The sequence below is a fragment of the Aotus nancymaae genome, unplaced genomic scaffold (assembly GCF_030222135.1).
Source record: "Aotus nancymaae isolate 86718 unplaced genomic scaffold, 86718_ANA_hifiasm-v0.15.2.pri h1tg000076l, whole genome shotgun sequence".
Lineage (NCBI taxonomy): Eukaryota > Metazoa > Chordata > Mammalia > Primates > Aotidae > Aotus > Aotus nancymaae.
Genome location: NW_026988491.1, coordinates 23,654,497 through 23,681,365, shown reverse-complemented (window position 1 = coordinate 23,681,365; position 26,869 = coordinate 23,654,497). Strand labels below are relative to the sequence as shown.

The 26,869-nt window shown below is 53.0% G+C and overlaps 1 protein-coding gene across 5 annotated transcripts in view; it reads right to left on the bottom strand.

Annotated features, from left to right (window-relative positions):
- Nucleotides 1-458: 458 nt before the first annotated feature.
- The window catches only part of LOC135271280 (uncharacterized), a 46,379-nt gene continuing 19,968 nt past the window's right edge, over nt 459-26,869 (bottom strand). For 2 of the 5 annotated variants that reach the window (XM_064368246.1, XM_064368245.1), the window contains one exon: nt 460-9,994. In XM_064368246.1, the coding sequence (XP_064224316.1) occupies nt 4,249-5,184 (936 nt within the window). In that variant the 5' untranslated portion in view covers nt 5,185-9,994 and the 3' untranslated portion in view covers nt 460-4,248. Of the gene's footprint in view, nt 10,092-26,869 lie in introns of those variants that run through there. The other 3 variants (XR_010339408.1, XM_064368247.1, XM_064368248.1) reach the window with 3 other exon arrangements.

Below are 26,869 nucleotides of genomic sequence, written 5' to 3'. Positions count from 1 at the left end.
TTGATTCACTCAAATAGGTAAAATTCCTTCACCTAAGTAAGTTGAGCAATAGGAAACGTTCCCCAATAAAATCCCCAGTCTTTCTGTGACGTTGAACTACAGCCTTTCCTGGCCTGGCTCATCTGCATAATTGTCCCTGTGCATCTCTTGCACACGGGCCACTTGTGGTCAGTTTTTCCCATCCCTCTCTCCTCTTGGTGTGGGAGTGATAAACACACAGCCCCACAGCCCCGACTCAGTTTCCCCACCCATAGGGGGCAGACAGTGGCATTTCCCCAGGCTCTGCGGGGCGGGTGTGTGGACCCGGAGAGGGACTTGGTCTTGCAGGGGCTCCGGACATGGGTCTCGGTGGCTGCCTGTGTGTGTTGCTTGGACTGAAACTGGGACGTGAAGGAAGTGGACACTGGGTCCGGGGGCTGGCAGAGTGTGCCCCGCCACTCTCCATGTCCTGCGGCACACGATCTTCTGCAGAACCAGAAGAACTAATTTATGTAAACACTGCCATGTAATAAAGGATTTAAATGACTGTAGCATTCTCCATATTTTATTTGTTCCTCTTGGAGGTTATGACAGATAGCTCAGATTTCATGAAATATATATTTTAAATGTCTTTACCCACCAAAAGAGCAATTCCCTGGCATGTTAATTAGGTGGGAGAGAGAGAACGTGATCACAAGAGCATATTTATAATGCACCTTATTAATCACTGACAGTTTCCAAGAAAATAATTATGCTGGACAAATGATAATGTTTTGCTCTTCTAACTGTCTCTGCATTTATTCAGAACTCTGGTGCCTCCTATTTGGCATTCGATTAATTATTCTTCTTAGAAAGACAGATTGTTTGTAACTTAGCTCATAGACATTTTCTTGCTAATATGTCTCCCAGGAAGCTAAACAAGGGGAGTGCGTTGCATCTCTAAAGACCTCCTGACGTGCAATCCTTGTCCTCTGGGCAAGGAAGGCCAGGGTGACGGTCTGGGTAGAGGGTCCGGGTGGGGCTGGGGTGCGGTCTTTGCTGGGAAGGACCCCAACCTATCGGGAACGTGGGTTCCCAGGGGTCTTTCCAGCTGCTTCTGTTGTTACCAGAGGAGCTGCAAGCCAGGCTGGGCAGTGTCAGGCTCCCCGGGACTCCTAAGTCTAGGCACCCAGAAGCCCAGAGGCCTGGCTGGGCAGCGTCTTTCTGTGTCTGCCTCCCCTGCCTCATTCGCTCCCCACGAGGCTCCAGCTCCCACAGGTCGGGCCAGAGGCATTCGGGTGCCTTGCTTTCCTTCCTCGGCTTTAGGGTGAGGCCAGGCAGCCTCGGGACAGTCTGGATCATGCCGCAGATGTAAGCAAAAAAGAGACAAAACACTTTATTTTGTGTTTCTCAACTGAGGCCACTTTAAAATCTATCCTATGGGAGTTCTCTTACAAATGCTTGGTTCTTTTAAAAATGCAATAAAAAAGAAACAAACCCAACCAATTAGGCCCAGTTTGTGAAATGTTCATCCCTGGGAGTCGCAGCGCGAAGGGCGCTTTTGCTGATGGCTGGCCGGAGTGTGTGGATCGCAGGCACCTCAGCCCAGAACGTGCAATTCCAAACTGTAGAATGCGCAGCCTTTGCTTGGTGATCTGGCTTGGATGTCTGTCCCCTCCAAATCTCATGTTGGAATTTGATTGCTGATGTTGGGGGTGGGGACCCAGTACCTCAAGAGAGGCTCCTTCTCCCATTTGGTTCCCGAGAGAACTGGTTACTGGGAAGGCACCTGCTTCCCCTCCCCTTCCTCCCTCTCTCACCATGGGGCACACCTGTTCCTCGTCCTCTCCCTCTCTCACCGTGGGGCGCACCTACCCCCGCTTCCCTCGCTCATTCTCTCACCATGGGGCGCACCTGCTCCTCCTCCCCTCCCTCCTTTCACCATGGGGCACACCTGCTCCTCCTCCCCTCCCTCCTTCTCTCACCATGGGGCGCACCTGCTCCTCCCCTGCTTGCTCCCTTTCTCACAGTGGGGCACACCTGCCCCCTCCCTTTCACCAGGAGTGGAAGTTCCCTGAGACCTCACCAGGAGCAGGTGCAGGCGCCATGCTTCCTGTACAGCTTACAGAACCATGAACCAAATAACCTGCTTCTCTTTATAAATCACCCAGCCTTGGGTATTACAATGATCTATTAGAGCAACTTGAGTGAGTTGAGGCGTTTAGATCACTGTTGTTCTTGTTGCTGATGAAGCTGCTGATGAGGTCCGAGGTCTGCCTTTAACAACCGAAGCAGGTGTGGTCCATGGAGAAAAGGGAGCCACATGAGTGTGGAGCCACAGTGCCATGGTTCAGCCCTGGGCAGGTGATTCCCACGTGCACAGGGCACAGCCCTCCTCCTACCTGACCTGCTCCTCTGCCCCAGTGAGTCTGCTCAGCCCCGGGTCCAGGACCATGCACCGAGTCCCACCGCCCTTCATCTTCCCTGCTGGGAGAAGAATGGCTTAAATTAGATGCAGCAGAAATACAAACCCAACTTCAGCTCTCCAAGTTTCTGCCAGGTGTCTGTGACATGTGAGTTGGAGCGGGAATGGAAGGAAACGGGTTGATGGGACAGCTGTTATACCTTTCTTATTAGATGAGGAACCGTTAACATGGTTTTCTTCACAGCCAAACAGATTAAAAATGGATGAGAGGAACTTGGTTACAAATTTAAGTGGAAACAAACTAAAAAAAAAAAATTCTTCCAGCAGCAGTGGCCTGGACCACACTACTATCAGTGAGCGCTTAATTCATTTCCAGAAAGCAGGTGCTGCCCCAGATGTCCAGGACACATTGACTGTGTGATTCAGGAATCACAGATTCAGAGGGAGACTGCCTTCCTTCCGGGGTCATGATTTACTGACAGTGAACGAGTATTTATTGAGAGCAAGCGGCGGCCGCACTGGAGCAGACGGGCCATCTCATTTCACGTGCACAATTCTGTGAGGGAGGCACTATTGCCACCCCAGTTTCAGACGAGGGACTGGCTAGCTGGTCCCCCAACTCCTTAGGGTATGACCACGGCCTCTCCCTCACCCTGGGGATGGCAGGGCTCTCCAGGGTGCTTGGCAAACACTACTAGCAGCTTTGCATTTTGAGAAGCTCCAGAGAGAAGCTCCGAGGTGGTGCGGTTTTGTGTATGGCTAAATCCTGCTCGGAGAAAGCAGACATGGTTTATGTTTGGAGTTGTTTGTTCATTGACATTTCCTCGTTTCATGGGTAGGATGCACGGTTTCGTGTGTCCTACGGGTATCCGGAATCGATGCTCACGCGGGCTTCTGCGCTGGGAGATTCCGGCGTGTCGACTCCACACCGCAGGTGAGTGGTTCCTCGAGTTTCGATTTTCTCCTTGTTCACTTTTGGCTTGTTCCATCTGCCGGCTGAGGGGACTCCCTACGTCCCTCCCTCCCCCAGGCTGACTCCTCCCGAGCCGCTCACACTTTCTGAATGTTCCGTTGTGGATTCTCCACGGCGTTCCTCAGCCTGCAGAGATCGGCAGTGGTTGTGTGTTGGCTTGGAATCGTTCCTTGTGTCACGGTAACACAGTTTCTTTCCCCATCGTGCGCACTGTGCTGTGGACGCTATTCATCATCACGCCCCGCAGCTCTGGCTTTTCTGTGGGTTGTTTCTGCTGCCCTGAGCTGCCGCCGCCTTCTCTCTGCCCCTCGGCCTCCCTCTGTGGTTTGGGCTCTGGCTGCCTCTGCAGCAGCTTAGGATAACACCGTGATTAACACCAGCAGGAACCCGACAGCACAGGTGCCTCCAGAGCCAGCCCCAGGCCCCAGGCTGGGAACCTCACCCATATTAATGCGTGGCACCCACAGCGCCTCTGAGTCACGATATGATGTGGACAAACGCGATGGTCATTACTGTGACTCCTGTTCTCCTTATGTGGAAACCAAGGCACAGAGAACAGGTGACTTCCCCAGGGCAAAGCAGCGGTATGGGGCCCCAACGCAGCCACCCAGAGCCTGCGCCCTGCACATTCCCTCACCCATGGCATCTGGTGCCTTTTTCTGTCTGATTTCACTCAGTGAGTTCATCTCTTCTCTCTAAATGGGGGAGTCCCTGCCTTTTAGTTGTATTTTGAAAATAGAAGTGCGTGGTTTGGGCCTCACCCTATTTTATGTTTTCTATTTACTGTCTCCCATTTCTTCTTTTTCTTTTGGGACAGTCCTCGGGGGTCTTGGCCTGTGTGTGCTGTGCTGCTTGTCACCTTTAAATGGTCTGGATGCTTCATTGCTTATGTTCAACTAAAAACTAACTTGTGTTCAAGACAGTGCTGTGAGCCGTGCTGGCTTCGAGAGTTTTCTCTGCTCCAGATATTTGTGATGTGAGATGACGTGAAGAAAGTGAGAACCAAAAACACACGTGACCTGCAGACATTAGCGGCCAACAGCAAACACGCAGCCCTCTGAGGGCTGCAGTGGACAGACACGCAGCGCGGAGCGAGGGCCAAGGTGGGGCCCAGGGTCTGCACGAGGTCAGGAACAGCCCAGGAGGGGAGGGCCCATGTCCACTGCCACGGGGGCCATGCCAGGTTCTGCCTCAAACTAGAGCCCTGCTGAGCAATTCCACTTTGTAAAAGCACCTGAAACCTAGTGAAACTTCCCCGAGCTTGGGTTATTTGCTTTTTAAGGCTGTGCTGCTGGGGGCAGATGGGGATGCCTTGTACAGCCGGGCACGGGGCAGATCGGAGATGCCTTGTACAGCCAGGCACGGGGCAGATGGGGATGCCTTGTACAGCCAGGCATGGGGCAGATCGGAGATGCCTTGTACAGCCAGGCACGGGGCAGATGGGGATGCCTTGTACAGCTGGGCATGGGGCAGATGGGGATGCCTTGTACAGCCGGGCATGGGGCAGATTGGAGATGCCTTGTACAGCCGGGCACGGGGCAGATGGGGATGCCTTGTACAGCTGGGCATGGGGCAGATTGGAGATGCCTTGCACACCTGGGCATGGGGCACATCGGAGATGCCTTGCACAGCCGGGCACGGGCAGGTGCCTGCCATTTGCATGGCTGCAGACAGAAGGCCCGGGTATGGTCCCAGGGTTCTTCAGCCCTGGAGCTTCGAGAACCTCAGGTCGAGGGGCCACCGTGAGCCCCACCAAGCCAACCCCACTCACCTGTCCTCCTTGTTCTTCACTTCCATCACCCGGGACCAGGGCGACGGTCACTTGCATTGCTGCCTCCCGCCCTCCAACATCATCTTCTCTACCAGCTCCCTGGAGAGACCTCTCTCCTTAGGTGCTGCCTTGAGGGAAGAAACTTGCAGACCAAGAACTTGTGCGTGCTGAGGTTGGGCTCTGTCGGGGAGGGCGCTGTCCCTGCCCAGTGGTCCCGGAGGAGAGGGTGGCTGGCTCCCTAAAGGGTGAACCACACTGGGGGGATTCAGCCGCAGCGTGTGGAGATGTGTTTGTGGGCCGGTGAGGGCGTGGTAGGTGATTATCTTGCCAGCCATGTGGAGCTCGGAGCATGTCAAGGTAGGCAACATGGGTGCATCACTTATTTTCATATTGAAGAGAGGAGGGTGCACGGCTTTTTCCAGTCTGAAAGAGGTCTTTTCAGACTGCGCCCAGGAAAGATGGTGCTCACCGGGTACTTTACTTTATCTTGGTGTTGCACTAAATCTACAAGGCCATGGCCTCGGCAAAGAACACGCCTCTCAATATAGTTAGTTATGAATTCCCATGTGCCAGTCATTTTAGGTTCTTAGTGGCTTTCTTCATGTAAAAGGAATGTTGCAAAGATGTTGTTTAAATGCATGTGGTCATTTCTGCTTTGGAGACTCCAGAAGCATGCCAACCTCTGAAAAAAGATAATGGTGATTTTTATTTTTATTATTTTTTTCTATTTTTTTATTGCACTTTAGGTTCTGGGGTACATGCGCAGATCATGCAGGATTGTTGCATAGGGACATACCTGCAAGGTGGTTTGCTGCCTCCATCCCCCCATCACCTATATCGTATTTCTCCCCTCGTCATCCCTCCCCACCCGATAATGGTGATTTTTAAAATGAACTCTCTGTTGGCTGTAGAATGATGCTTCTGTTTGTGCTTTCTGTTGCCATGGATACTGCCGGAAAAAGCTCCCACTATCCCTGGGCTATGTGTCCATCTCCATCAACAAAACAGCTGCTGAAACTCCCCAATGGGGGTTTGCTGCCAGGACACGGCTTTCTGGGGGCAGCAGCATCTTCCTCTTCTCTTCTAGACAAAGGAGGCCCAGGGGGTGTGTCTGCCCAGGGGGTCAAACCAGACGAGAATCTGGACTGTCATTTGGCTTACACCAAATCTACCCAGGAATGAGGCCTAGAAGGTGGCTCCATGAACAATACCAACCTTCTCCCTTCTGCCATGCTTTGTCTGCATATAAATTCTGCACGTTTGTTGGTTGGATGACTAGATGAATGGGTAAATGGATGGAGGGATGGGTTTATGGATGTATGAAAGAACGGATAAATGAATGGGTGGATGGGTGGGTGGATGGGTGGATGAATGGGTGAATGGATGCGTGGATGGGTGGATAAATGGGTGGATATGGACGGATGAATAGTGGATTGATGGATAGATGGAGTGATGAGTGAAGGAGGGATGGATGGGTGGATGGGGGATGGATGGGTAGATGAGTAGATGGAGGAAAGGATGGAAGGCTGAATGAATGGGTAGATGGGTGTATGGGGAGATTTAAGGGATGGAGGGATGAGTAGGTGAATGAATGAATGCATAGATGGGTGGGTGAATGAGTGAGTGGATGGGTGCATGGAGGAGTGGATGACTGGATAGATGGTTGGATAAATGGATGCATGGATGGGTAGATGGGTGCATGGCTGGATGGATAGGTGGATGGACGAATGGGTGAATGAATGGATAGATGAATGGATGAGTGGATGAATGGATGGATAAATGGATTTGTGGGTGCATGGTTAGATCAATGGATAAATGGATGAGTGGATGATTGGATGGATGGATGCGTGGCTGGCTAAATGGATGATGGATAGGTAGATGGGTGCATGGTTGTATGGGTAGGTGGATGGATGGGTGGGTGATTGAGTGGATGGATGGGTGGATGAATGGGTGGGTGATTGAATGTGGATGGTTGGGTGGATGGATGGGTGGATGGACAGATGAATAGTGAACTGACGGATGGGTGGATTAATAGGTGGATGACCCACATCGTCTTGGGCTGGAAAGCCAAATTATATATTGAGATCTCCCCCTCTGCCTGCAGTGAGTTTTCTCTCTTGATTCCATCCTGACCCCCATGCCAATCCTAAGGCTTGTTTCTGTATTGCACGTTGCTTGCTGTGCAGACACTATCCCCTAGAAAGGAAGAGGAGGGTCGAGCCAGCCTTCATCCCAGAAGTCAGCCTTGACTTTCAAAAGTAAGAGTTTTTAGTCAAAGCACATACAGCAGCCGAAAATCCATAGTGCTTTTGATTTGCCAAGGCCAATCGTTGGAAGGAGGGAACTTCTTTTTGAGCTATCAGAAAGTTTGCTTACAATGGAAGAACAGCTTCTTCGCGCTCCTCATCCTCCCAAGCCAGCTTGTGGAATTTCGGAAAAGGGAGGGTCATTGGAGGGAGATAACTGCGTTCTGGTGAGCATCGTGGAAAGGGTCCAGCATGACTCACACCCAGCTGAGAGCCCGTGTGAGTGTGTGTGTGTGTTATGTGTGTGGTGTTTGAGTGTATGGTGTGGGGGGTGTGTGTGATGTGTGTGGTGTTTGAGTGTATGGTGTGGGGGGTGTGTGTGTGGTGTTTGAGTGTATGGTGTGCGGTGTGTGTGTGTGTGATGTGTGTGGTGTTTGTATGGTGTGGGGTGTGTGTGTGTGTGATGTGTGTGGTGTTTGTATGGTGTGGGGTGTGTGTGGGGGAGTGGTGTGTGTGTGATGTGTGTGGTGTTTGAGTGTATGGTGTGGTGTGTGTGTGTGGGGGAGTGTGGTGTGTGTGTGTGTGATGTGTGTGGTGTTTGAGTGTAAGGCGTGGTGTGTGTGTGGGGCAGTGTGGGGTGTGTGTGTGTGTGTGATGTGTGTGGTGTTTGAGTGTATGGTGTGGTGTGTGTGTGTGTGGGGGAGTGTGGTGTGTGTGTGATGTGTGTGGTGTTTGAGTGTATGGTGTGGTGTGTGTGTGTGGGGGGAGTGTGGTGTGTGTGTGTGATGTGTGTGGTGTTTGAGTGTATGGTGTGGCGTGTGTGTGTGGGGGGAGTGTGGTGTGTGTGTGTGATGTGTGTGGTGTTTGAGTTTATGGTGTGGTGTGTGTGTGTGTGGGGGGAGTGTGGTGTGTGTACGGTGTGTGTGGTATCAGTACAGTTATATTTTACCGAAACAACCCCAGCATGACTCTAGCTGTGCGCCGGGGCCCATGGGACTGCGCGGGGTGGGATGGAGGGAGGCTGTGGCCGGAGGTTTTGGGGACCTCACTAAGCTCAGGATGTCCCGGGGGTGAGTACCCAGCAGGCCCGGTGCCGGGGGAGGAGCTCAGCCTCAGCGCAGTCTTTGCTGCCTGGACAGGAGCTTCCCCGACAGGAGGGAGAAAGGACGAGCAGCAAACCTGGAGGCTGCGTCTCAGCCCAGACGTGGATCATTGGAACCTGGACCCGGAAACAACTAAGCTGACATTCCAGGGAGTTTTCTCTTCCTCGGGCTGCCAAGTGCCCAGCCTGAGAGCCAGTGTGAAGCTCCTCCCAGGGTGACCTTCCGGGCCTCTGGGATGAGCGTATCCCCAGGAGCTGCTCCTCTGTTCAGCTTCATCCAGGCCTGTGCCTCTGAAGGTGTGTCCACATCCCCCTTCACACCAAAGCCTGCCTGAGCTGAGTCTCCGTGCCCCTAGGAGCTGTTTGTCCCCAGCGCTGGCCGGTTCCCTTCCAGGGCACTCCCGTCTGCCTGGATCCCGTGACAGTCCTTGGCGTGACTCTGAGGCACTGCCTGAGGCTCCATTTCACAGTAGTCTTGGGCCCAGCCACCCGGACTGCAGCTGTGGTCAGCTGGGTGTCCCGGACTCTTGGCACAGGTCATTGCCATCCTGGCTGCGGTGAGATGAGCCCACAGAAGGAATTTTGGGAGAGTTTCACTTGCGCTGGCCGCCCTGCATGTGCAGCCGGCCACTTCCCATGGTCTGGAGAGACACTTCCCCACACGCTCCCTGGCCGACGATCTCACAGCCCGACCCCGGGGCTGTGCCCACAGCTGTGTCCTCTTGGTCACATCCACCGATCACCTTGCCCGATTCTGCGTTCCGGTGAAAGCCTTCTAAATCTGGATGCCCTGGTACCAATTATAGCACAGATTGCGTGGGGAACTCAGCGGCCTGCACTGTAGCAATCCAGATTAAGCAATTAACCTTGATGTCACTGTAATTATTAAGATGCGTTAGCAAAATGAGCTAATTTCCCCACAGGATGTTGAACCGAAATCAACTTCCACTCTCTTTAAGGCACCACAATAGGAACTGTTAATGGAAAATTAGGTGTGGGTGTTTAATAAAGTTCCCTGCCCGTGGCTCCTTGTGAATCTGGGCTGCGGCACGGTTCTCAGGTGCTCACAGGTGAGGACTGAGGGGCTGGGGCAGGCAGCCATGTGGGGAGGGTTGCCACACACGTGGACTCCAGGGGCCAGGAAGAGGATCCTTCAGCAACCTGCCCGGGAGCCTGGCGGCTTCCACGGGGCAGGAGGGTGCATTCTGCAAACTGCACAGCGTGACCATGAGGGCAGCTGCTGCCCGGCCACCCTCGGGCCCCGGGGCTCCTGTGCTCTGTCCGCACCTTTCTGGCTTCCCTCCCACAGGCTTGAGGGCAAGGGTGTGCACCATGTAGACTCTGTGTCTACCTGGCTGTGGAGGCTCCGGCATCTGGAGAGGGTCTCGGGCACCCCAGGAGCCGTCACTCACCAGTTTTCTCTGCAAAGGTTCGTGACGATACCGTGACTGAGCTTAGAAAGGGACTTTTATCTGCATAAGATGCTTTGGATGTTTCGTGTGCCTCCTTCACTTCGCTTCTGGAAGAGATGGCTCAGGACAATCTACAGGCATCTTTCTTCTTCTGAAGCCAGCAATCCCTCCCTCCCTCCCATCCTCCCATCCTTCCTCCCTCCCTCCCTCTCTCCCATCCTCCCTCCCTCTCTCCCTCCCTCCCAATCTCCCTTCCTCCCTTCCTCCCTCCCTCCCATCCTCCCATCCTCCCTCCCTTCCTCCCATCCACCCTCCCTCCCTCCCTCCCATCCTCCCTTCCTCCCTTCCTCCCTCCCTCCCTCCCATCCTCCTTCCCTCCCTCCCATCCTCCCTCCCTCCCTCCCTCCCATTCTCCCTTCCTCCCTCCCTCCCTCCCTCCCATTCTCTCTTCCTCCCTCCCTTCCTCCCTCCCTCCCTCCCTCCCTCCCTCCCATTCTCCCTTCCTCCCTCCCTCCCTCCCATCCTCCCTTCCTCCCTCCCTCCCTCCCTTCCTGTTTTGCTCTGTTGCCCAGGCTGGACTGAAGTGGTGCAATCTTAGCTCACTACAACCACCGTGTTCAAGCAATTCTCCTCCCTCAGCCACCTGACTAGCTGGGATTGCAGGTACCTGCCACCACACCCAGCTAATTTTTGCATTTTTAGTAGAGATGAGGTTTAGCCACGTCAGCCAGGCTGGTCTTGAACTCCTGACCTCAGGTAATCCACCTGTGTTGACCTCCCAAAGTGCTAGGATTACAGGCGTGAGCCACTGTGCCTGGCCAAGAGCCACTTTCTAAAGTAACCTTTGGGCAGCTGCCCCCACCCGGGCCCTGGTCCCCTTCCAGCTCCTCGGACTCCTCCACCTTGCAGGGCTCTCCCAAGGAGGCCTGGCCTGCCCACCCCACTCTCTGCTTGGACAGAGGCTCTCTCCCTGCCCATTCTGGCCTTGGTGACACCAAGTACTTGTCTCCATGTCCCAGGTGAACCTGTCCTCTTTCTCTGCCCTTCAGAGCCCACACATGAGCAGACCCCAGGCCAGTGGCAGAGTTCTTCCTTCTGTCTCAACACCACTGCCCCCTTCTCAGCAAAGACCCAGCACATCCTGCCCCTGCTCCTCCCTCAGGCTCCAGAGAGAGCTGCCCCATGATCCACGCACATACCAGTGTCCAGGGGCCCACACCACCCCTCTGTATCCATGGGTTCCATATCAGTGGGTTCAACCGAGGATAGAAAATATTAGGAAAAACAATTCCACAAAGTTCCCCAAAGCACAACTTGAATTTGCCTCAGCAAGTTCTGCCTCAAATGCGTGCAAATACGTGAGTGAGGGCATAACGTATACAACACATTGTAGAGATGGCATAAGTATTCGGACATGTGTGTGGGTTACCACAAATGCCAGCCACTTCCTATCAGGCCCTTTGGTATCGGGGGGGGGTGTCCCGAAACCGATTCCCCAAGGATTCCCAGGGACAGATGTAATCATCTCTGCAGCCCCAATGATCCTGGCCCTGGAGACTTCCCACTGGGCCTCAGTGCGGCCAGGGCTGGGGACTGCTCTGTGGCCACCTAGTGGGTGGACGTCAGGGCTGGGGGCCAGTGTGTGGGTCTCCCTCACAGTGACGGGACCTGAACCCCTGCCTCCTTCAGAGCCTGGGCTCTGTGGGGATGACAAAGGTGTTTCTGCTGCTAGCTGGGCCCTGCTGCTCCCAGGAGCCTTGACTAAAGGCTGCAATGAGCCCTGAGGGGACCCCATGGCTTCAGAATGGGAGACAGTGCCAGGGGAGACGGGGATCCCCTGTGCGTCCCCAGCGGCTGGGGGATTCAGCCTCTGGGGTCAGAACATGCCCCATGAAGAACGTGGGCCCTGCAGGTGGACAAGCTGGATGCAGCCACATGAGGCAGTGCTTCTGCAGCGCTGGGCTCCCGGTGCCCTGTGTTCTGCCCTGGGGTATGTGTGGTGAGCAGCTTCCTGGTGCCCTGTGCTCTGCCCTGGGGGGCATGTGGGTGGTGAGCAGCTTCTCAGTGCCCTGTGTTCTGCCCTGGGGAGTGTGTGTGTATGTGTGGTGAGCAGCTTCCTGTCTTTATGTCCACCACGAATCTACCTTTGAAATTCTGAAGTGAAAAATCATGAAATGAAAAAAAATTTCCGCTAATTTTAATGGGAAAAATGACTCCTTGTATTTCAACCCAAGGTCTTGAAACAATTTTGAAAGATAAAAAAAAAATTGATCCAACATGCAAATCCAGCTTACATCTAACATGTCTAATAAACAGCAAGGTGAAGGTGGATAAACGCCGTTGGCGGCCACGGAGGCCGGAGGGGTGCAGAGGTGAGGGGTCTGGCGGCCATGGATGCCAGAGGAGTGGAGAGGTGAGGGGCCTGGCGGCCATGGAGGCTGGAGGAATGTTGGGGGAGGGACCTGGTGGTCACGGAGGCTGGACGGGTGGGGAGGGGAGGGTCTTGTGCCTCAGAGTTCTCTTCTGGGCCATTTTCCTCAGAGTTTATTAACCTTCTGGGGGCACTTGATCACGTTGTGCTCAGACTGCCTCAGAGATAAAGTTACAGCTCAGAAATACAGACATCTCCCAAAACATGGGGCGCCACTGCCCACAGGCAGGCTCGTCTCAGAAAAGGCTTTGGCTTGGGCTCCCTTGCAGGGTCAGGTTCATGATGGATGCTGAAGGCATGGCCAGGTCAGGCTGCAGCCACTCATCCAGCTCCTGCAGTTGGAGGATGGGTGCTGGGAGGCCAGAGCTGGGACACGGGGTGGACACGGCTGGTGGGTGGTCCCTGGCCTCAGGTGGACTCATGCCCTCGAGCCTCCTTCCTTCCAGGCAGACTTCATGCAAATCACTCTGTCTGTCTGCCCCCGTCTCCCACTCTACACAGTGCAGAAGATGGAGCCTCCCTGCCTCAGTGTTAAAGATTCGTGGTCCATGCCCACTTCCACCAATGTGGACCCTTCTTCATGTACCACAGTGGCTCAGCTTTCTGGAAAAAATGCTATTTTAACTACATTTAATCCTTCATTGAGGCACATGCTCTAGAGGTCCTGAGGCCCCTGATACTTAAGAATTAGGGAGCACGCATCTCTGGACCTCCATGAAGAGCACAGGGCCTTTAAGCTGCTGTCGTGCTGCCCTGTGAACACAGCTGGGCTCGGGACTTCCAGCTGGAGCAGAGCCTCTGTGGCCTCCTTGGTGCCCATTCACTGTGGTCCAAGGAGCCCACCTCCAGCTCCTGCTTTTTTTTTTTTTTTTTTTGAGACAGAGTTTCGCTCTTGTTACCCAGGCTGGAGTGCAATGGCGCGATCTCGGCTCACCTCAACCTCCGCCTCCTGGGTTCAGGCAATTCTGCTGCCTCAGCCTCCTGAGTAGCTGGGATTACAGGTGTGCACCACCATTCCCAGCTAATTTTTTTAATTTTTAGTAGAGACAGGGTTTCACCATGTTGACCAGGATGGTCTCGATCTCTTGACCTCGTGATCCACCCGCCTCGGCCTCCCAAAGTGCTGGGATTACAGGCGTGAGCCACCACGCCCGGCCCCAGCTCCTGCTTTTAAAAACCCTGCTTTCACATCAAGGAGGTGCTCTGGGAACTGGCGGCTCCGTGGCGGGTCTTGGCCCAGAGCCCGGGTGTGTGAAGTTCTGAGTCACTTTTCCTTTTTGCCACCAGCAGCTGAAGAAAGAGCAATCCTGGCGGTTCAGCTTTGAGAACCCACGTCCGTTTTCGCTGCTCAGCTCCTTGTTCTGTTGGAAAGGGTTGACAAGCTCAAGTAGCGGGTTTTGAAATCCTGGTTGTCACAGTAGCTGTGAATGAATGCAGGTGGCACTGCACTCAGCACGGGTGCCTGCAGGATGTGGCAGGAAGGGACTCACTGCGGCTTCCATAGACGCCTGGGTGAGGCGGGCAGGTAGGTGCGTGGCCCGTGAGGTGTGAGGGGACGAGGACCTGTGCTGCGGGAAGCCCTCCTGGTCGCAGGGCTCACGTGCTTGCAGGAAGCCAGAGGCTGGCGGTGGGGGAGGTGGCCGTTGGGGGTGGGGCAGTCAGGTCAAGCAGAACGCGGAATTCCTGCGTTTAATGCCCTTACTCCCCACTTTCAAGATGTCATTCCCATGCCTGCAACTCCGCCATGCTGGGGCTTCCCAAAGGCGGCCAGGAGGGGAAACTGGGGCCTCACTGGCACATTTAAAGGAAGCTCTTGGGTGCCAGGAGGGCCCACGTCCCCTTGCAGAGAGAGGCTCGGCCGCCCTGCCTCTGCTCTGGGCCTCACGGTTGCCCTGAGTCAAGCCCAGTTTTCCGCAGGCATCAGGAGAGAGGGTCACCCCATGCTTCTCCCCAGAGTCAGGGGTGGCTCAGAGGGGCCCCTTGTGGGAGCCTAGGAAACGCAGGGGATGTGAGCTCTTGGTGTGCTCAGTGAGTGCCCACCATCCCCAACTCCCTTTGGAAAATTGCATGGTGGACATTGCGGCGTAGCCATAGAGGAGGTTTTCAAACGGCGTCTCCTGGAAAGGTAGTGGTGTGGGGAGCCCCGAGAGGCTGCACGGGGACCTGGGGGCTGCGGGGCAGGGCTGGGTGCCTCGTCCCCTGCAGAGCAGCCCTGGAGTGATGCCTCAGTGTGGCTGTGACACCGCTTCCTCTGCCACACGTTTCTGCAGCTCCCTGTGGACAGAATCTGAGGCCCTTCTGCTGCCTCTCCGGGGAGCACTCGGGCTGGCCTCCAAGGCTGATTCCTAGCCCCTGTCTGCTCTGAGCAGGCTGCTGGGCCAGGTGCACAGCACACGTTTGCATTCACGCTGTTCCTGCGCATCCAAAGCCCCAGCTGCAGTCCGGGCAGGTAATCCTGGGTGAGCCTGCCCCAATCAGTTGAAAGCACTTACAGGCAGCTTGGGTCCTGGAGGCGCTTCCTTCCCTGGCCAGCCTGGAAGAGGCTGCAGCCATGCTGAGGGGAGGGAGGGCAGACCTCTAGAAGCCAGGGCCTTGGTCCCGTCGACACAAGGAACCAAATTCCGCCAACCACCGAGTGAGCTTCAGAGGAGACCCCAAGCTTTAGATGCGCCCCCAGCCCCGGCCCACACCTGGATTTCAGCCTGGTGAGACCTGTATGCCCTGCTCCCCAGCTCTGACAATCTGTGCAGGTGAGCACCGGCTGTGTCAGGACTGGAGCCCTAAATTTTGGGGGGTCACGGAAAACTCCATAGAGAAAAACCTGGAAGCAAAACTAACTTTCAGTCCAAGGGAGGATGGGAGTGTTCAGGCTGGAGAGATTCAGGACCCACGGGCATGTTCCGAGGGCAGTGGGTGGAGGAGCTCATACAGCTGGCACAGCAGGGAAACAGGCCCCATAAGCTCTAAGAGTCAACGTCTCCCAGGAGTTGGGACTTTGGCTGAGAAGTGATTGGTTTTGTGCACAGAAGGCTGTGTTCATGGGCACTGAAAGCACAACTCTCTTGGTCCAGCGGGGCCTGAGTTAGAGCTGAGGAGCGGGGCCTCAGGATGCTGCTCTCTAGGGGGAGGCAGCCTGAAGGTGAGGGCCCAAAGCTGTGGCTCCTGGACGTTGCTTCTTCTAAGCCCAGAAGAGTCTGAAGCACCCTCGGCATGAGGCGAATGTCCTCTGCACAGAGAAGAAACTCCGTGGCCCGTGTAGTGACCTCTCTGCGAGGCTGTGCAGAGGGAGGCGGCTGCGGGGGCTTGCTGTGTCTTGCAGAGAGCGCTGATATGGATGACTGGACCCCGGCAGGCTGGCACGGGAGCAGATGGCATCGACAGCCGGGCCCTGGGAAGGACTCCGATGCCTATGGCACAAAACCCTCAAGGGCAGAGGTGCAGGGTTGAGGGGATGCGGGCCCCAGAGCTCTCCTGCATGCTGGGAGTCTGCCCTGGGCCTGGGACACGGTTGAGGGGACGTGGGCCCCGGAGCTCTCCTATCCACTGAGAGTCTGCCCTGGGCCTGGGACAGGGTTGAGGGTACACAGGCCCCAGAGCACTCCTGTGTGCTGGGAGTCCGCCCTGGGCCCGGGACACGCTTCTGTGTGCTTTGTGGCTGAGGCTGTTGGGATCTGAACACAGATGAGAGCTGGGCATCGTCGTCTGGCCTGCTGTGGCAGGGAGTGCTGGGCTCGCTCTGGGATTACAGATGCCCACCACCACACCCAGCTAATTTTTGTATTTTTAGTAGAGATGGGGTTTCACCATGTTGGTCAGGCTGGTCTCAAACTCCTGGCCTCAAGTGATCTACCTGCCTCGGCCTCCCAAAGTGCTGGGATTACAGGCATAAGCCGCCATGCCTGGCCCAGCCTCAGGCTTTTACGTTTGCTGTTCCTTCTTTCCCAACTTGCTTCATTGTTGTCTCAGCCTTCCCTGACCGGACCCCCGTAGCTCAAAAGCCATCCCCAGTGACGCTGTGTCCCATTCATCTGCTTGACTTTGCTTATAACACTCATAATTACAGTATATTATCTTTTTGTCTCTTGTTTATTTTCTGTCTTCCTTACTAGAATATTAGCTCTATGATACAGAGCACCAGGCCTATTCACTTTTGTATTGTCAACACCAAGCACTGTACCTGGGAGAGAGTAGGCATTGGTGAATAGTCCTCAGACTCCCAAGAGATTCTTGAGATGCCAACTTCTAAGTTTATTTTGTTCCTCCATCCCAGTATAAGGCTGTTTGGAATGGTTCTTTTTCTTGGTATGTCCAACAAGTGCCTGGCCCAGAATCATACTAGATGAGGGAATAAATCATGACCATCCTAATATCTTTAATATAAAATAACAAAGGTGAATCAAGGGGCCTGGAAGGAATGAGACAAATGTGAATTTTAAGATTATGGACATTCAGGCTGGGCATGATGGCTCACGCCTGTAATCCCAGCACTTTGGGAGGCCAAAGTGGGCCATCGAAGTGTATCGTCAAGGGGACAGAGTGGTCAGGTTGGTGTGATCATAGCAGGCTCTGCCTCTGTGCCAGCTACAGGGGACTCTGATTGCTGGAAGGTTGCTTAGGGAATGTGACATGTAAGCACTTGGTGCTGAGTCTGATGTGAGAAACTCAGGTCCTGCTGCTGTCCTGTGTCCATCTCACAGGGGAGTTGTGGATGCATCTACTGCTCACTCAGTAGGGAGTCATCAGGTACCACTGTATAGCCTGCCAGCTTACGTGGGCCTGCTGGGCTCCTGGCCCGTGGATGGTGCCAGGCTGTGCCCTGCATGTCTACCCCTGTGGTCATCTTTCTATGCTTCTGTCAATAAGCCATGTGCTTTTTATTTGACATTATTTTGGGGGAGATGTTGTGGTCACTGTCAGGTTTTATGGTACAGAGACCCATTCAGTCTTTCTCTTTAAAAAATTGATTTTTAATTCATTGAACACAAAGCACCTACTATAAGCCAAGCACCATGTTAGGTGCTAGGGGTAGAGTGATACAACAGGACAGACAAGGGCCCTTTGGGGACAGATAGATATTAGATTAGATAAATGATTATCTGCATCATAATTACACTTGTGCTAAGTCCTGGGAAGGAAAGGTGCAGGCAGTAGGGGGCTCTCAAGGGTGACGCATGTCTGGGATCTGGGGGCTGTGAGTTCGTTTCAGTTTAACTCCCAGAGGGCAGTGTGAGTTCTAGGACTTGGTCTTAATCACTGTCCCCATGGACCACCTGCCCATGGTACTTAGTTCCCCTCCCACAGTTATGAGTACAGGCAGTTCCTTTGCCTGGTGTAATGAGGACAAGCTGGACAAAGTCTCATCATTCTGAAAGTGGCCCGGAGACCATGTGTCTCACTCCTCAGCCACACTCCTCTCTGGGATTGAGCTGTTATATATGGTGTCATGAAGCCTTTAGTAATGCAAGGTGGCATTCCTCTGTCCTGGGTACCTGATGACAGTTGTGGCTGTGCTATAGATCCTTAGTCGGTGATGATTTCCCTTCACTGTTAAAGGGCAGGGTACTGGCCAGACATGGACCCTGAGTGAGCAGGTTGTAGGACGGTAGTGGGGAAAAAAGGAGAGAAGGAAGCCAGGTGCTGTGGCTCATGCCTGTAATCCGAACACTTTGGGAGGCCGAGGCAGGCTGATCACCTGAGGTCGGGAGTTCGAGACCAGTCTGGCCAACATGGTGAGGTGAAACCCTGTGTCTACTAAAAATATAAAAATTAGCCGAGTGTGGTGGTGGGTGCCTGTAAACCTAGCTACTCAGGAGGCTGAGGCAGGAGAATTGGTTGAAACTGGGAGGTAAAGGTTGCAGTGAGCCGAGATCACGCAACTGCAATCCAGTCTAGGTGACAGAACAAGACTCATCTCAAAAAAAAAAAAAGAAAGAAGAAAGGAGAGAAGAGAGAAACAATGGTGTTCATGTGTGTACTCTCTCTCATACCCTCTCTCCCCTCCCCACCCACCTGGGGCACACAGCCTCAGAGTTCTGTCCAGGCCCATATGCAGAAGCTCCGAGGAACCTGCATTCTCACTGTTTTTCCCTGTTGCTTAAGAAAGCAAAAGGCTACAATCAGGAGAAGGGCAAAAAAAAAAAAAAAAGAAAAGAAAAGAAAGAAAGAAAAAGGTGTTTTTCTCATGAATCCAGGCTTCCTAGGAGAATCTTCTTGCCTGGGCTCAGGTATGTGGCTGTGTTTAGCTGGCAGGTTGGCTGGGAACTGTTTCTTGAGGATGAAAGACCCATGGAGAGGGAGGGTCTCAGCCAGCAGAACCTTCTCCACAGATCTTCCATTCTCAAAGACGCTAGGTACGACTTCATTATGGAAGCATCTAAGACACAGGAGTAGAGAGGCATTTTCAGGCCCAGACTCAGAACCACACAGTGGTACTCCCACCACATTCTAGGAGTCAAAGCAAGTTGCCGGCTGAGATTTGAGGGTGGGGAGAAGACCCCAATTCTTAATGGGAGGAGCAGCAAAGAATATAGGACCGTATTTAATTTACCACGGAAAGTCAACATCTCAAAAGACAAGAAGTTCAGAGGTAAGGTGGATTTCTGGTGGCTGATCAAGTAGCTAAAGGATGGGAACCCAGGTTCAGGTCCTCTCCTCTGCATCTTCCATGTGGGTTTCATCCTCAGACTGAGAGAAAGATTGCTGTAACAGTTCGAGGCATCACATCCAGATGCAAAACACTCAGAGATTGAGGAAGGACTGTCTCTTCCTGTAAGTCTCTCCTAGGAGAGAGGAAACTTCCTTGAATCCCTAGAGTAGAGCTCCCACCATATCTCACTGGTCAGAGCTGGGTCACGTGCCCGTTTCTCCCCAACAGCAAGGGAACTAGGGTCACTTGGATCATTGTGCCCCATTGCTGCACTGAGGTGAGAGGTTAGCTTCCCCAGAGGCATTGGCTGTGTGGATAGCTGAAAAAAGTCAGGATCCGTTGGGAAGAGGGGTGTGGGAATGGAAATTCAGCAGGAGGGTAGCCAGCAGTGTCCCCCGTCTTAACCTTTTTTGGGAACTTTTGTTTTGCTCCCATGTGAGCAAAGTCACACAAGTGGCTTAGTCAATCGGCTTTACAGGCAGAAGATAAGATCTGTAGGGATGCTTCAAACCAGATGGACGTTGTAATCTCCCAAATAAACACCACACGTATCTGAGAGTGAAAAGTTCTGATTTTCCTGCTCAGATCCCCATTTAGCTTCAAGAGTTGTAAAACGTAATTTAATCTGACAGCCCCTACCATCTCCGGCTCTGAGGATGCCCCAGGGCACTGGCCTGCCTTCCAGTATTATCTGTGATTGATGCTGAGATAATTGTCTCCCCAGTCACATTTCTGCAAGAGTGAAATGATTTGCAGTGTGGAGGCCAAGGTTCTTTTGGCTCAAATGGCTGCATGTTGGAGACTCACCATCAAAATGGCTGTACCTATGAGTGTGAATGTGGAGCTTGGTCACCACAGTTACCTTCACGTGAACAAGAAAGCAGGTTTAAATCGGGGAGCCAACAAGAGGTATTTTCAAGTTTTGTGGTTCATAAACCTCAGGGTTGAGCACACGGATGCAGAGCAACAAAGATGCGATGCCCAAAGAACTGGAAACACGCCCACGCGAAACCAGCCCATGAATGTTCGTGGCAGCACCCTCCAGAACAGACAGCTAAGAGATGGAGACAACTCAGGTCCACATGCAAGGAGGAATGGACAGCAAATGTCCCGTATTCAGACGATAGCATATTATTCAGCAACAAAAAGGAATGAATTGGTGATGCACACTGCAACACAGATGAACCTTCAAAAACTTATGCTAAATAAAAGCCAGTCACCAAAGGTCACATACTGTGTGACTTCATTGATATGAAATGTCCAGAAGAGGGAAATTTGTGGAGACAGAAAGTAGATTACTGTTTTCTTGGAGCTGGGACTGGGAACCTGGGGTGAGTAGTGTAGGGAGAGTGATTGCTAAAAAGTGCTTGAGGTTTCTTTCCAGGCTGATGAAAAGATCCTCAAATTTACCTGTGGTGAGAGTCATGAATATCTGTGAATAAACTGAAAACTATGGAGTTGTAAACTTTACATGGTTGAGTTATGTGGTGTGTGAACTACGTCTCAGTAAAGCTTATAAAATAGCAAGGAGAGGTCACATCTCACTCCCGGTTACCACTGGATGTCATGTGTCTACCATGTCAATTGTGGAACTGGGGAAACTTTGGCCCCTGGAAACTCAAGGAGGAATGATAGGGTCACACTTGGACACCCCAGTCAGCCTGTCTGCATGGGTGGGGACCCTAGGTCTCTGCACCCCCATAGTGTCAGCGGCGGGCAAGTGGGGGCTGGCCCGATGCAGAGTCAGGGTGGCTGCCAGCAGACTGGGCTTCTTTGACCCACTCCCCTTCTCCCTTTCCCAAAATCTCAGAACTCCAGAGCGGGGCTCTCCTCTGAAAAGAGGGCTGGTCCCCTTAAGGCACTTGCTCTGACTTTGCAGTCCTCCAGCGGACCCGAGTGAGCTCAGCAGCCGGAGTTTGTGTGGCTCTGAAATCACTGCACAGACGCTGCTGAGAGCACGTGGACCGCATTCTGAGCCAAAGACAGCGTTCTGAGTTTCCAAAATGCTGGATTCCAGCCAGTTCTCCTGCTTAATATGCAGCACTTTGTAATTAAAGCCATAGGCTGCCAGACTGGGTGCCAGCCGGGAGGGGAGAGAGATGCAGTGGGCTTCAGCATTTCCCCGTACATGTCAGCATGGAGGAAGTAGGGGATGCCTTGGGACCCACTCTGGTGGAACTCTAGGATGGGACTGAGAGGCTCACAGAGCAGTGGAGGCCACGACAGCCTACCCAGAAAGCACAAGGCAGGGGTCTGGGCGACAAGAGAGGGCCCACAAGGAGAGGCCATCGTGGGCCCAGGTCCTGGCTGCTTCTGACCCTGGGCCAGGAAGGGCTTCTGCGGAGAAGCAGAACTACAGCCAGACCCTGCAGGGTAAGTAGGAGTGGCCCAGATCAAGGGCAGAGGACAGGGTGCGTGCAGAGCACCAGGCATGGAGCCCGTGGCCATGGCCACCTGTGCCCTCGGACGGTCTGGTCTTCCTCTGGTCCTCCTCATCAGTTCTGGGCCCTGCCTGCTCCTCCTGTGCCCGGCCAAGCCTCGACTTCTTCTTATCCCCATCTGTACCATCCGACTTCTTCTTATCCCCATCTGTACCATCCTAGACAGTTCCTTCATTTGTGCTTCAAAGTCTCCCTCTTGAGCTTCAGATGCTCACAACTTCCTGACCCACACATGCACTTGAATATTTAAAGGACAGATCCAATTTGATGATGAAGCCACAAACAAAGCACCCCACCCGCTGCCTGGGCGTGTTGTCTCCCTCAGCAGCCCATCCTCTCCCGGTGCTCAGCCACAGCTGCATCGCTCAGGCCTCTCCTCACCCTCCACCTCCAGGCTCAGCCTTTCTGGGTCCTTCCACACTTGCGTTTCTGTCTGGTTGGAATTTTCTGTATCATCGCATGAGTTTGTCCTTCCCATCCTGCAGATCTAGACCTGCATCACCTTCTCAGTGGTGCCCTCACTGACACCCTTGCCAGAGCAGCCCCTCCCGCATGTTGTCCCGGGATGTCATCATCCTTAGCAGCTGCTGCACAGCTCACCACCTGAAAACTAAGACACTTCACGCAACAGCTTACAGTTATGTGGGCCAACACTGAGGCTGAGTTCAGCCAGGTGGTTCTTCCGGCCTTGGCTGCGGTTCACACAGCCTTGCACCCTCAGCAGGCTATCCCCATACACAAGGCAGAGAGGAGCAGAAGGACGAGGCCTCCAATGTGCACCCTGCCCTTCCTCTGTGCTGTTGGCCAAAGTAGCCACAGGCCCCCAGGCCCAAGGGGTGGGGAGAGTGACCCCCCAATGGCAGAGGCTGCAGTGTCACCTCACAGGGGTACAGGTTCTGGGAAGGGGTGACCATTATCACTTTGCAAGCAATTGACTACTGAATTCCTAACATTATCTGGTTTGGCTCTTTATGAGTCTCCTCTCTGTCTCTTCCCAGCAGATCATAAGCTCCTGGAGGGCAGAAACTGCATCTCAGTCATCACCCTTGCCTCAGAAGATGCTAAAATAATAATGGTTGTCGTTAGCTGACTGTCCCCTACGGGCACTGCAGTTCTGCTCTTACAGGCTGTCCCAGTTGGACTGGTGCACAGAAGGGGCTCCCATGGTGCAGGGACCACCTGTGTGGATCCAGCTCGCAGGGCGAGGGACCAGGGACCCTCCCTCCTTGCCAGTGCCCAGACCCCAGGGAGCCTCCCTAACAACGCAGCAGCAGCACAGGCCCTCGGGGATGACTCCTGAGCCTCACAGGGTGCCTGCTGCACGGCCATGAAGCTGCAGCCATGGCCTTCCTCTGCTCACATCAGTGTTTCAGGAGCATAAGACAGAGCTGGTGGGCTTGGGTGTTCGCAGCCATGACAGAGGCCAAGGATGGGCTGTGGCCACCAGCGCCTCTGAGCAGAGTCACTGCTTCCCTTGTCCTGCATCTGAATCTGTGATAGGATGGAATGCTGGGCACTGAGCCTTTCCTCTGCCTCAGAGGGTCCTAGGACACCATGGGGGGCTGTGGCATATCCAGTAATGGCACTCACTCCTCTGGAACCTGTGAACAGACCTACATCCAGGACGCACAGTGTCGGGGAGCACAGGGTTCCCCCAGGCCACAGTCCCCCTCATTAGCCCTGCTTGTCTGGGTGGGACCCAGAGGCCCTGCTGTGCCAGCCCCTCTGCCCGAGCTCACCCCCCCGCCACGGAACGTGGCCAGACTCACCGGCTGCTACAACTGCCTGCACCACGCAGGCCCCGCCCCTCCCCCATGCTTGTCACAAAGCACTTAGCTTGTGAAGCTATTTCCCTATGACGCTACAGAGCTAAAGAAAGTGACAGGTAACCAGATGTGCTGACGGGGAGGCCCCGGCCCCAGGGACTCCCTGCCTGTCCGCTCCCAGGAGAGGGTAACAGGATCCCAGCAGGAGGCTCTGCAGGCAGGATGGTGCCCCACAGGGAGATTTTAATTGTGTGTGGCTTGCTGGGTGCCAAGTAAACACAGCACACATGCCTTCTTCCATTTGTTTTTCTGCTCAAGAACCAGTCAACACAGAGTTACTCCTTACTGAGCTGAGTAAAAGAATCTGACTAAGAGGATACATTGGTCTCAGTTTCAACAAATGCATTTGGCACCAAGTTCAGCGAGGGCTCCTCAAAGCAGCTTGTGGGGGCCGCCTTCCAGGAGCTCACACCCCACCCGACACGTCCTGGGAAGCCCCGTTTGGGGTACAAACAATAGGATAGCATTGATGCATCTTTCAAAATCCAGCAGAAGGGAGCGGTGGGCTGCAGATGCCAGCTGCAGACGCCCCTCAGGCACAGCCCTATGGGCAGGGAGGGGCAGAAGGGCTCAGCCCCACACAGGCTGCCAGGCACCAGGAGTTGCAGGCCTCAGCCTTGGGATGTCCTGAGAGTCCCATACCCCCGCTCTTGCAGAAACAGCCCAGCAGGGTCAGGGTGGGGCTGCGTGGGGCTCAGCTGCAGGAAGGGCGCCAGAGCCTGCCCTTCTCCCTCGCAGTGACCTTGGGCAGGGCACCCCTTCTCTTTGGAGAAATTTCCTCGTTGGTGAAATGAAACCACGGCATGGCTTCAGCCACAGAATGTTAGGCAGCTAACTGCAGCCCAAGCAACCTCAGACCCTGAGGAAAAGAAAAGAGGGGGGCTGGCTCCCTGCGCAGGTCCTGGCCTGACTCAGGACACCCCTCAGGGCCCCTCACCCTCCCATCCTGAGGCTCTGCCCTCGGAGGCCCCAGACGTGCTCTTGTCTCTTCCCTTTCGGTCCCTCAGCCAGCAGGCAGCACACGGCCACCCAAACCCAAGGAGGCAGGGGACCATGAACGCTTGCTAGTGAAACGTCTCCCACCGTTGATTCTGACGGGCACCCCGGGCAATTCACGGCCCAGGTGGAGGCCGACAGATGCAGAGCCACAGGGCCAGCACTGCAGGGTCCAGCCTTCGCTGCAAACCTGGGTGCACCCACAGTTACCAGGGACCCGGTGCTGCCTCCCCGCACCCACATGGCTCTCCACAGCAGCAAATGGGGCTCATTATGGTGGACGGGGTGTGGAGCTAGAGCCCTGCCAGGCCTGGGGCAGGCTGTGGAGGGAGGCACTGAGCAGTTCCAGCTGTGGAGGGTGGCATGTTAGCTGTCAGATGCACGGGGAGGCACCTCTGACGGCTGCAGGTTTGTGTCCCCACAAAGATTCATATGCCCATGTCCTAACCCCCAGTACTGCAGAATATGACCTTATTTGGAAATAGAGTCATCAAAGGTATCCTTGGCTACATTAAGATAAGGTCATACTGGAGTAGGGGGACCCCTAGCTTAACATGACTGGTGTCCTTAGAAGGAACCAGGACACACAGGGAGAACGTCATAGGGGAGTGGAGGCAGAGACCGGGGTGAAGCTTCTCTAAGCCACAAAGAGCTGCCTGGAACAGACCCTTCCCTCACAGCCCTCAGAAGGCACCCACCCTGCCCATGCCTTGATCTCGGACAACCTAGGCTATGAATTCCCGCTGTCTGAGCTTCCCAGCCTGTGGTCTCTTGGTGTGGAAGCCAAGCAAACTCCCACAGGCACCGTCATAGTCGTCGGGATGGGCACCGACGCTGACCAGGGCCCCCGTCACCTCCGCACCTTCCCACCACTCCCCAGCCCAGGTGCCAAGCTGCAAAAACAGCCTTATAAAGAACACGAGGTCCACAGCTCCTCCAGCAGACCGGGCCAGCCCCAAGCACATCCAGAGAGGTGGCTCCTCTGCCTGGAGGCTCTTGCCAAAGCCGCACAGCTACAGCACCATCCTGGCTCGCTCACGCCTCCCCGGAGCCTAAACCTGACCAGACGACTCTAGACAGTGAAGTCTTTCCGGCCTCACACACTGTCTAGCATGTCCAGGAGAATGCTGAGTAGTAGTGGTCAAAGCAGAAAGCCCAGCTTTATGCCCAGTCTTGGCAGGTACAAGGTTGGCGTTTCACATTAAGATACTGGCTGGTGGTCTTTCACAGATGCCCCTCATCAGATCTGGAAAGTTTCCTGCTATTCCCAACTTCTGATATTTTTTTAAATCATGAATCGGTGTCAACATGTGTCAAATTCTTTTTCTGCATCTATTGAGGTAATCATAAGGGGGCTGTTTTCTCCTTTATTTTGTTACTGTGGAGAATGACACTGATTGATTTTGAAGGTTAAACCAAGCTTACTTTCCTGAGAGAAACCCCACTTGGCCATAATGTAATATTGTGTAGATATTACCAGAATTGGATCTCATTGGTTAATATTTTACTAAGCATTTCTGCATCTGTGTTCATAAGGGATATTGGTCTGAAGCTTGCTTTTCTTGTAATGTGCTTCTCAGTTTTCGTACTGATGTTGTACTGGCCTCGTAGAGTTGGGAAGTGGTCCCTCCTTTTTCTGAAAGAGGTTGTGTACCCTGGACAATATTTCTTCCTTCAGTATTTGATAGAATTTACAGCAAAGTCATCTGAGACTGCGCTTTTCCTTATGGGTAGTTTCGTGTTTGTTTTTTTATAAGTCCAATATTTTTCATTGATATAGGGCTATTTGTTTTATATTTTTTCTTGTGACAGTTTTGATAATACATACTTTCAAAGAGTCTGTCCTTTGCATCTAAGTTGTAGGATTTATCAGGATAGAGTTGTTTGTGATGTTTCTTTTAATGCAGAGGTGCCGTTTATTCTTGTTATTGGAATTTTTGTTTTCTCTTTTATTTCCTTCATCAGTCTTACCAGAAATTTATTTACCAGGTCAGTCTTTCTTAAAAAAGCTCTCAACATTGTCAATTTTCTTTTTATTTAATTTTTATTTTATTAATCTCTGTTCTCTATCATCTTTTTTTTTTCTACTTTGGTTTAATTCCTCTTCTTTAGCTCTTTAAGGTGAAAGCTTGGATCACTTATTTTATGCTCTTCTTCTCTTCTAAAACACGCATTTTAGAGCTATAAATTTTCCTCTAGCCACTATTTTAGTTGCACACCACAAATATTGATATTTTGTGTTTTTATGATAGTTCAAAATATTTTCTGATTCTACCATGATCCACAGGTTTAGAAATATGTTCATTAATTTACAAATATTTGATAATTTTCTTATGATAGTTTATTATTAACAATAATTAATTGGATGTTATTGTACTTTTTGATATGCTCTTAGTAAATATTCTGTATGCACTTGAAAGAAAAGTGTCCCCCATAGTACCTGGCTGTAATGTTCTACGAACATTGATTATACTGCTGTTCAAATCCTGGATAAACTTACTAAGTTTTATATCAGTATGTTCTATTAATCAGTAAGACAAGGTGCTGAAATCAACTATAATTGTAGATTTCTCTATTTCTAACCTTAGTTCTGCCAATTTTTGCCTCCTGTATTTTAAAGTTGTTATTAGGTACATACACAT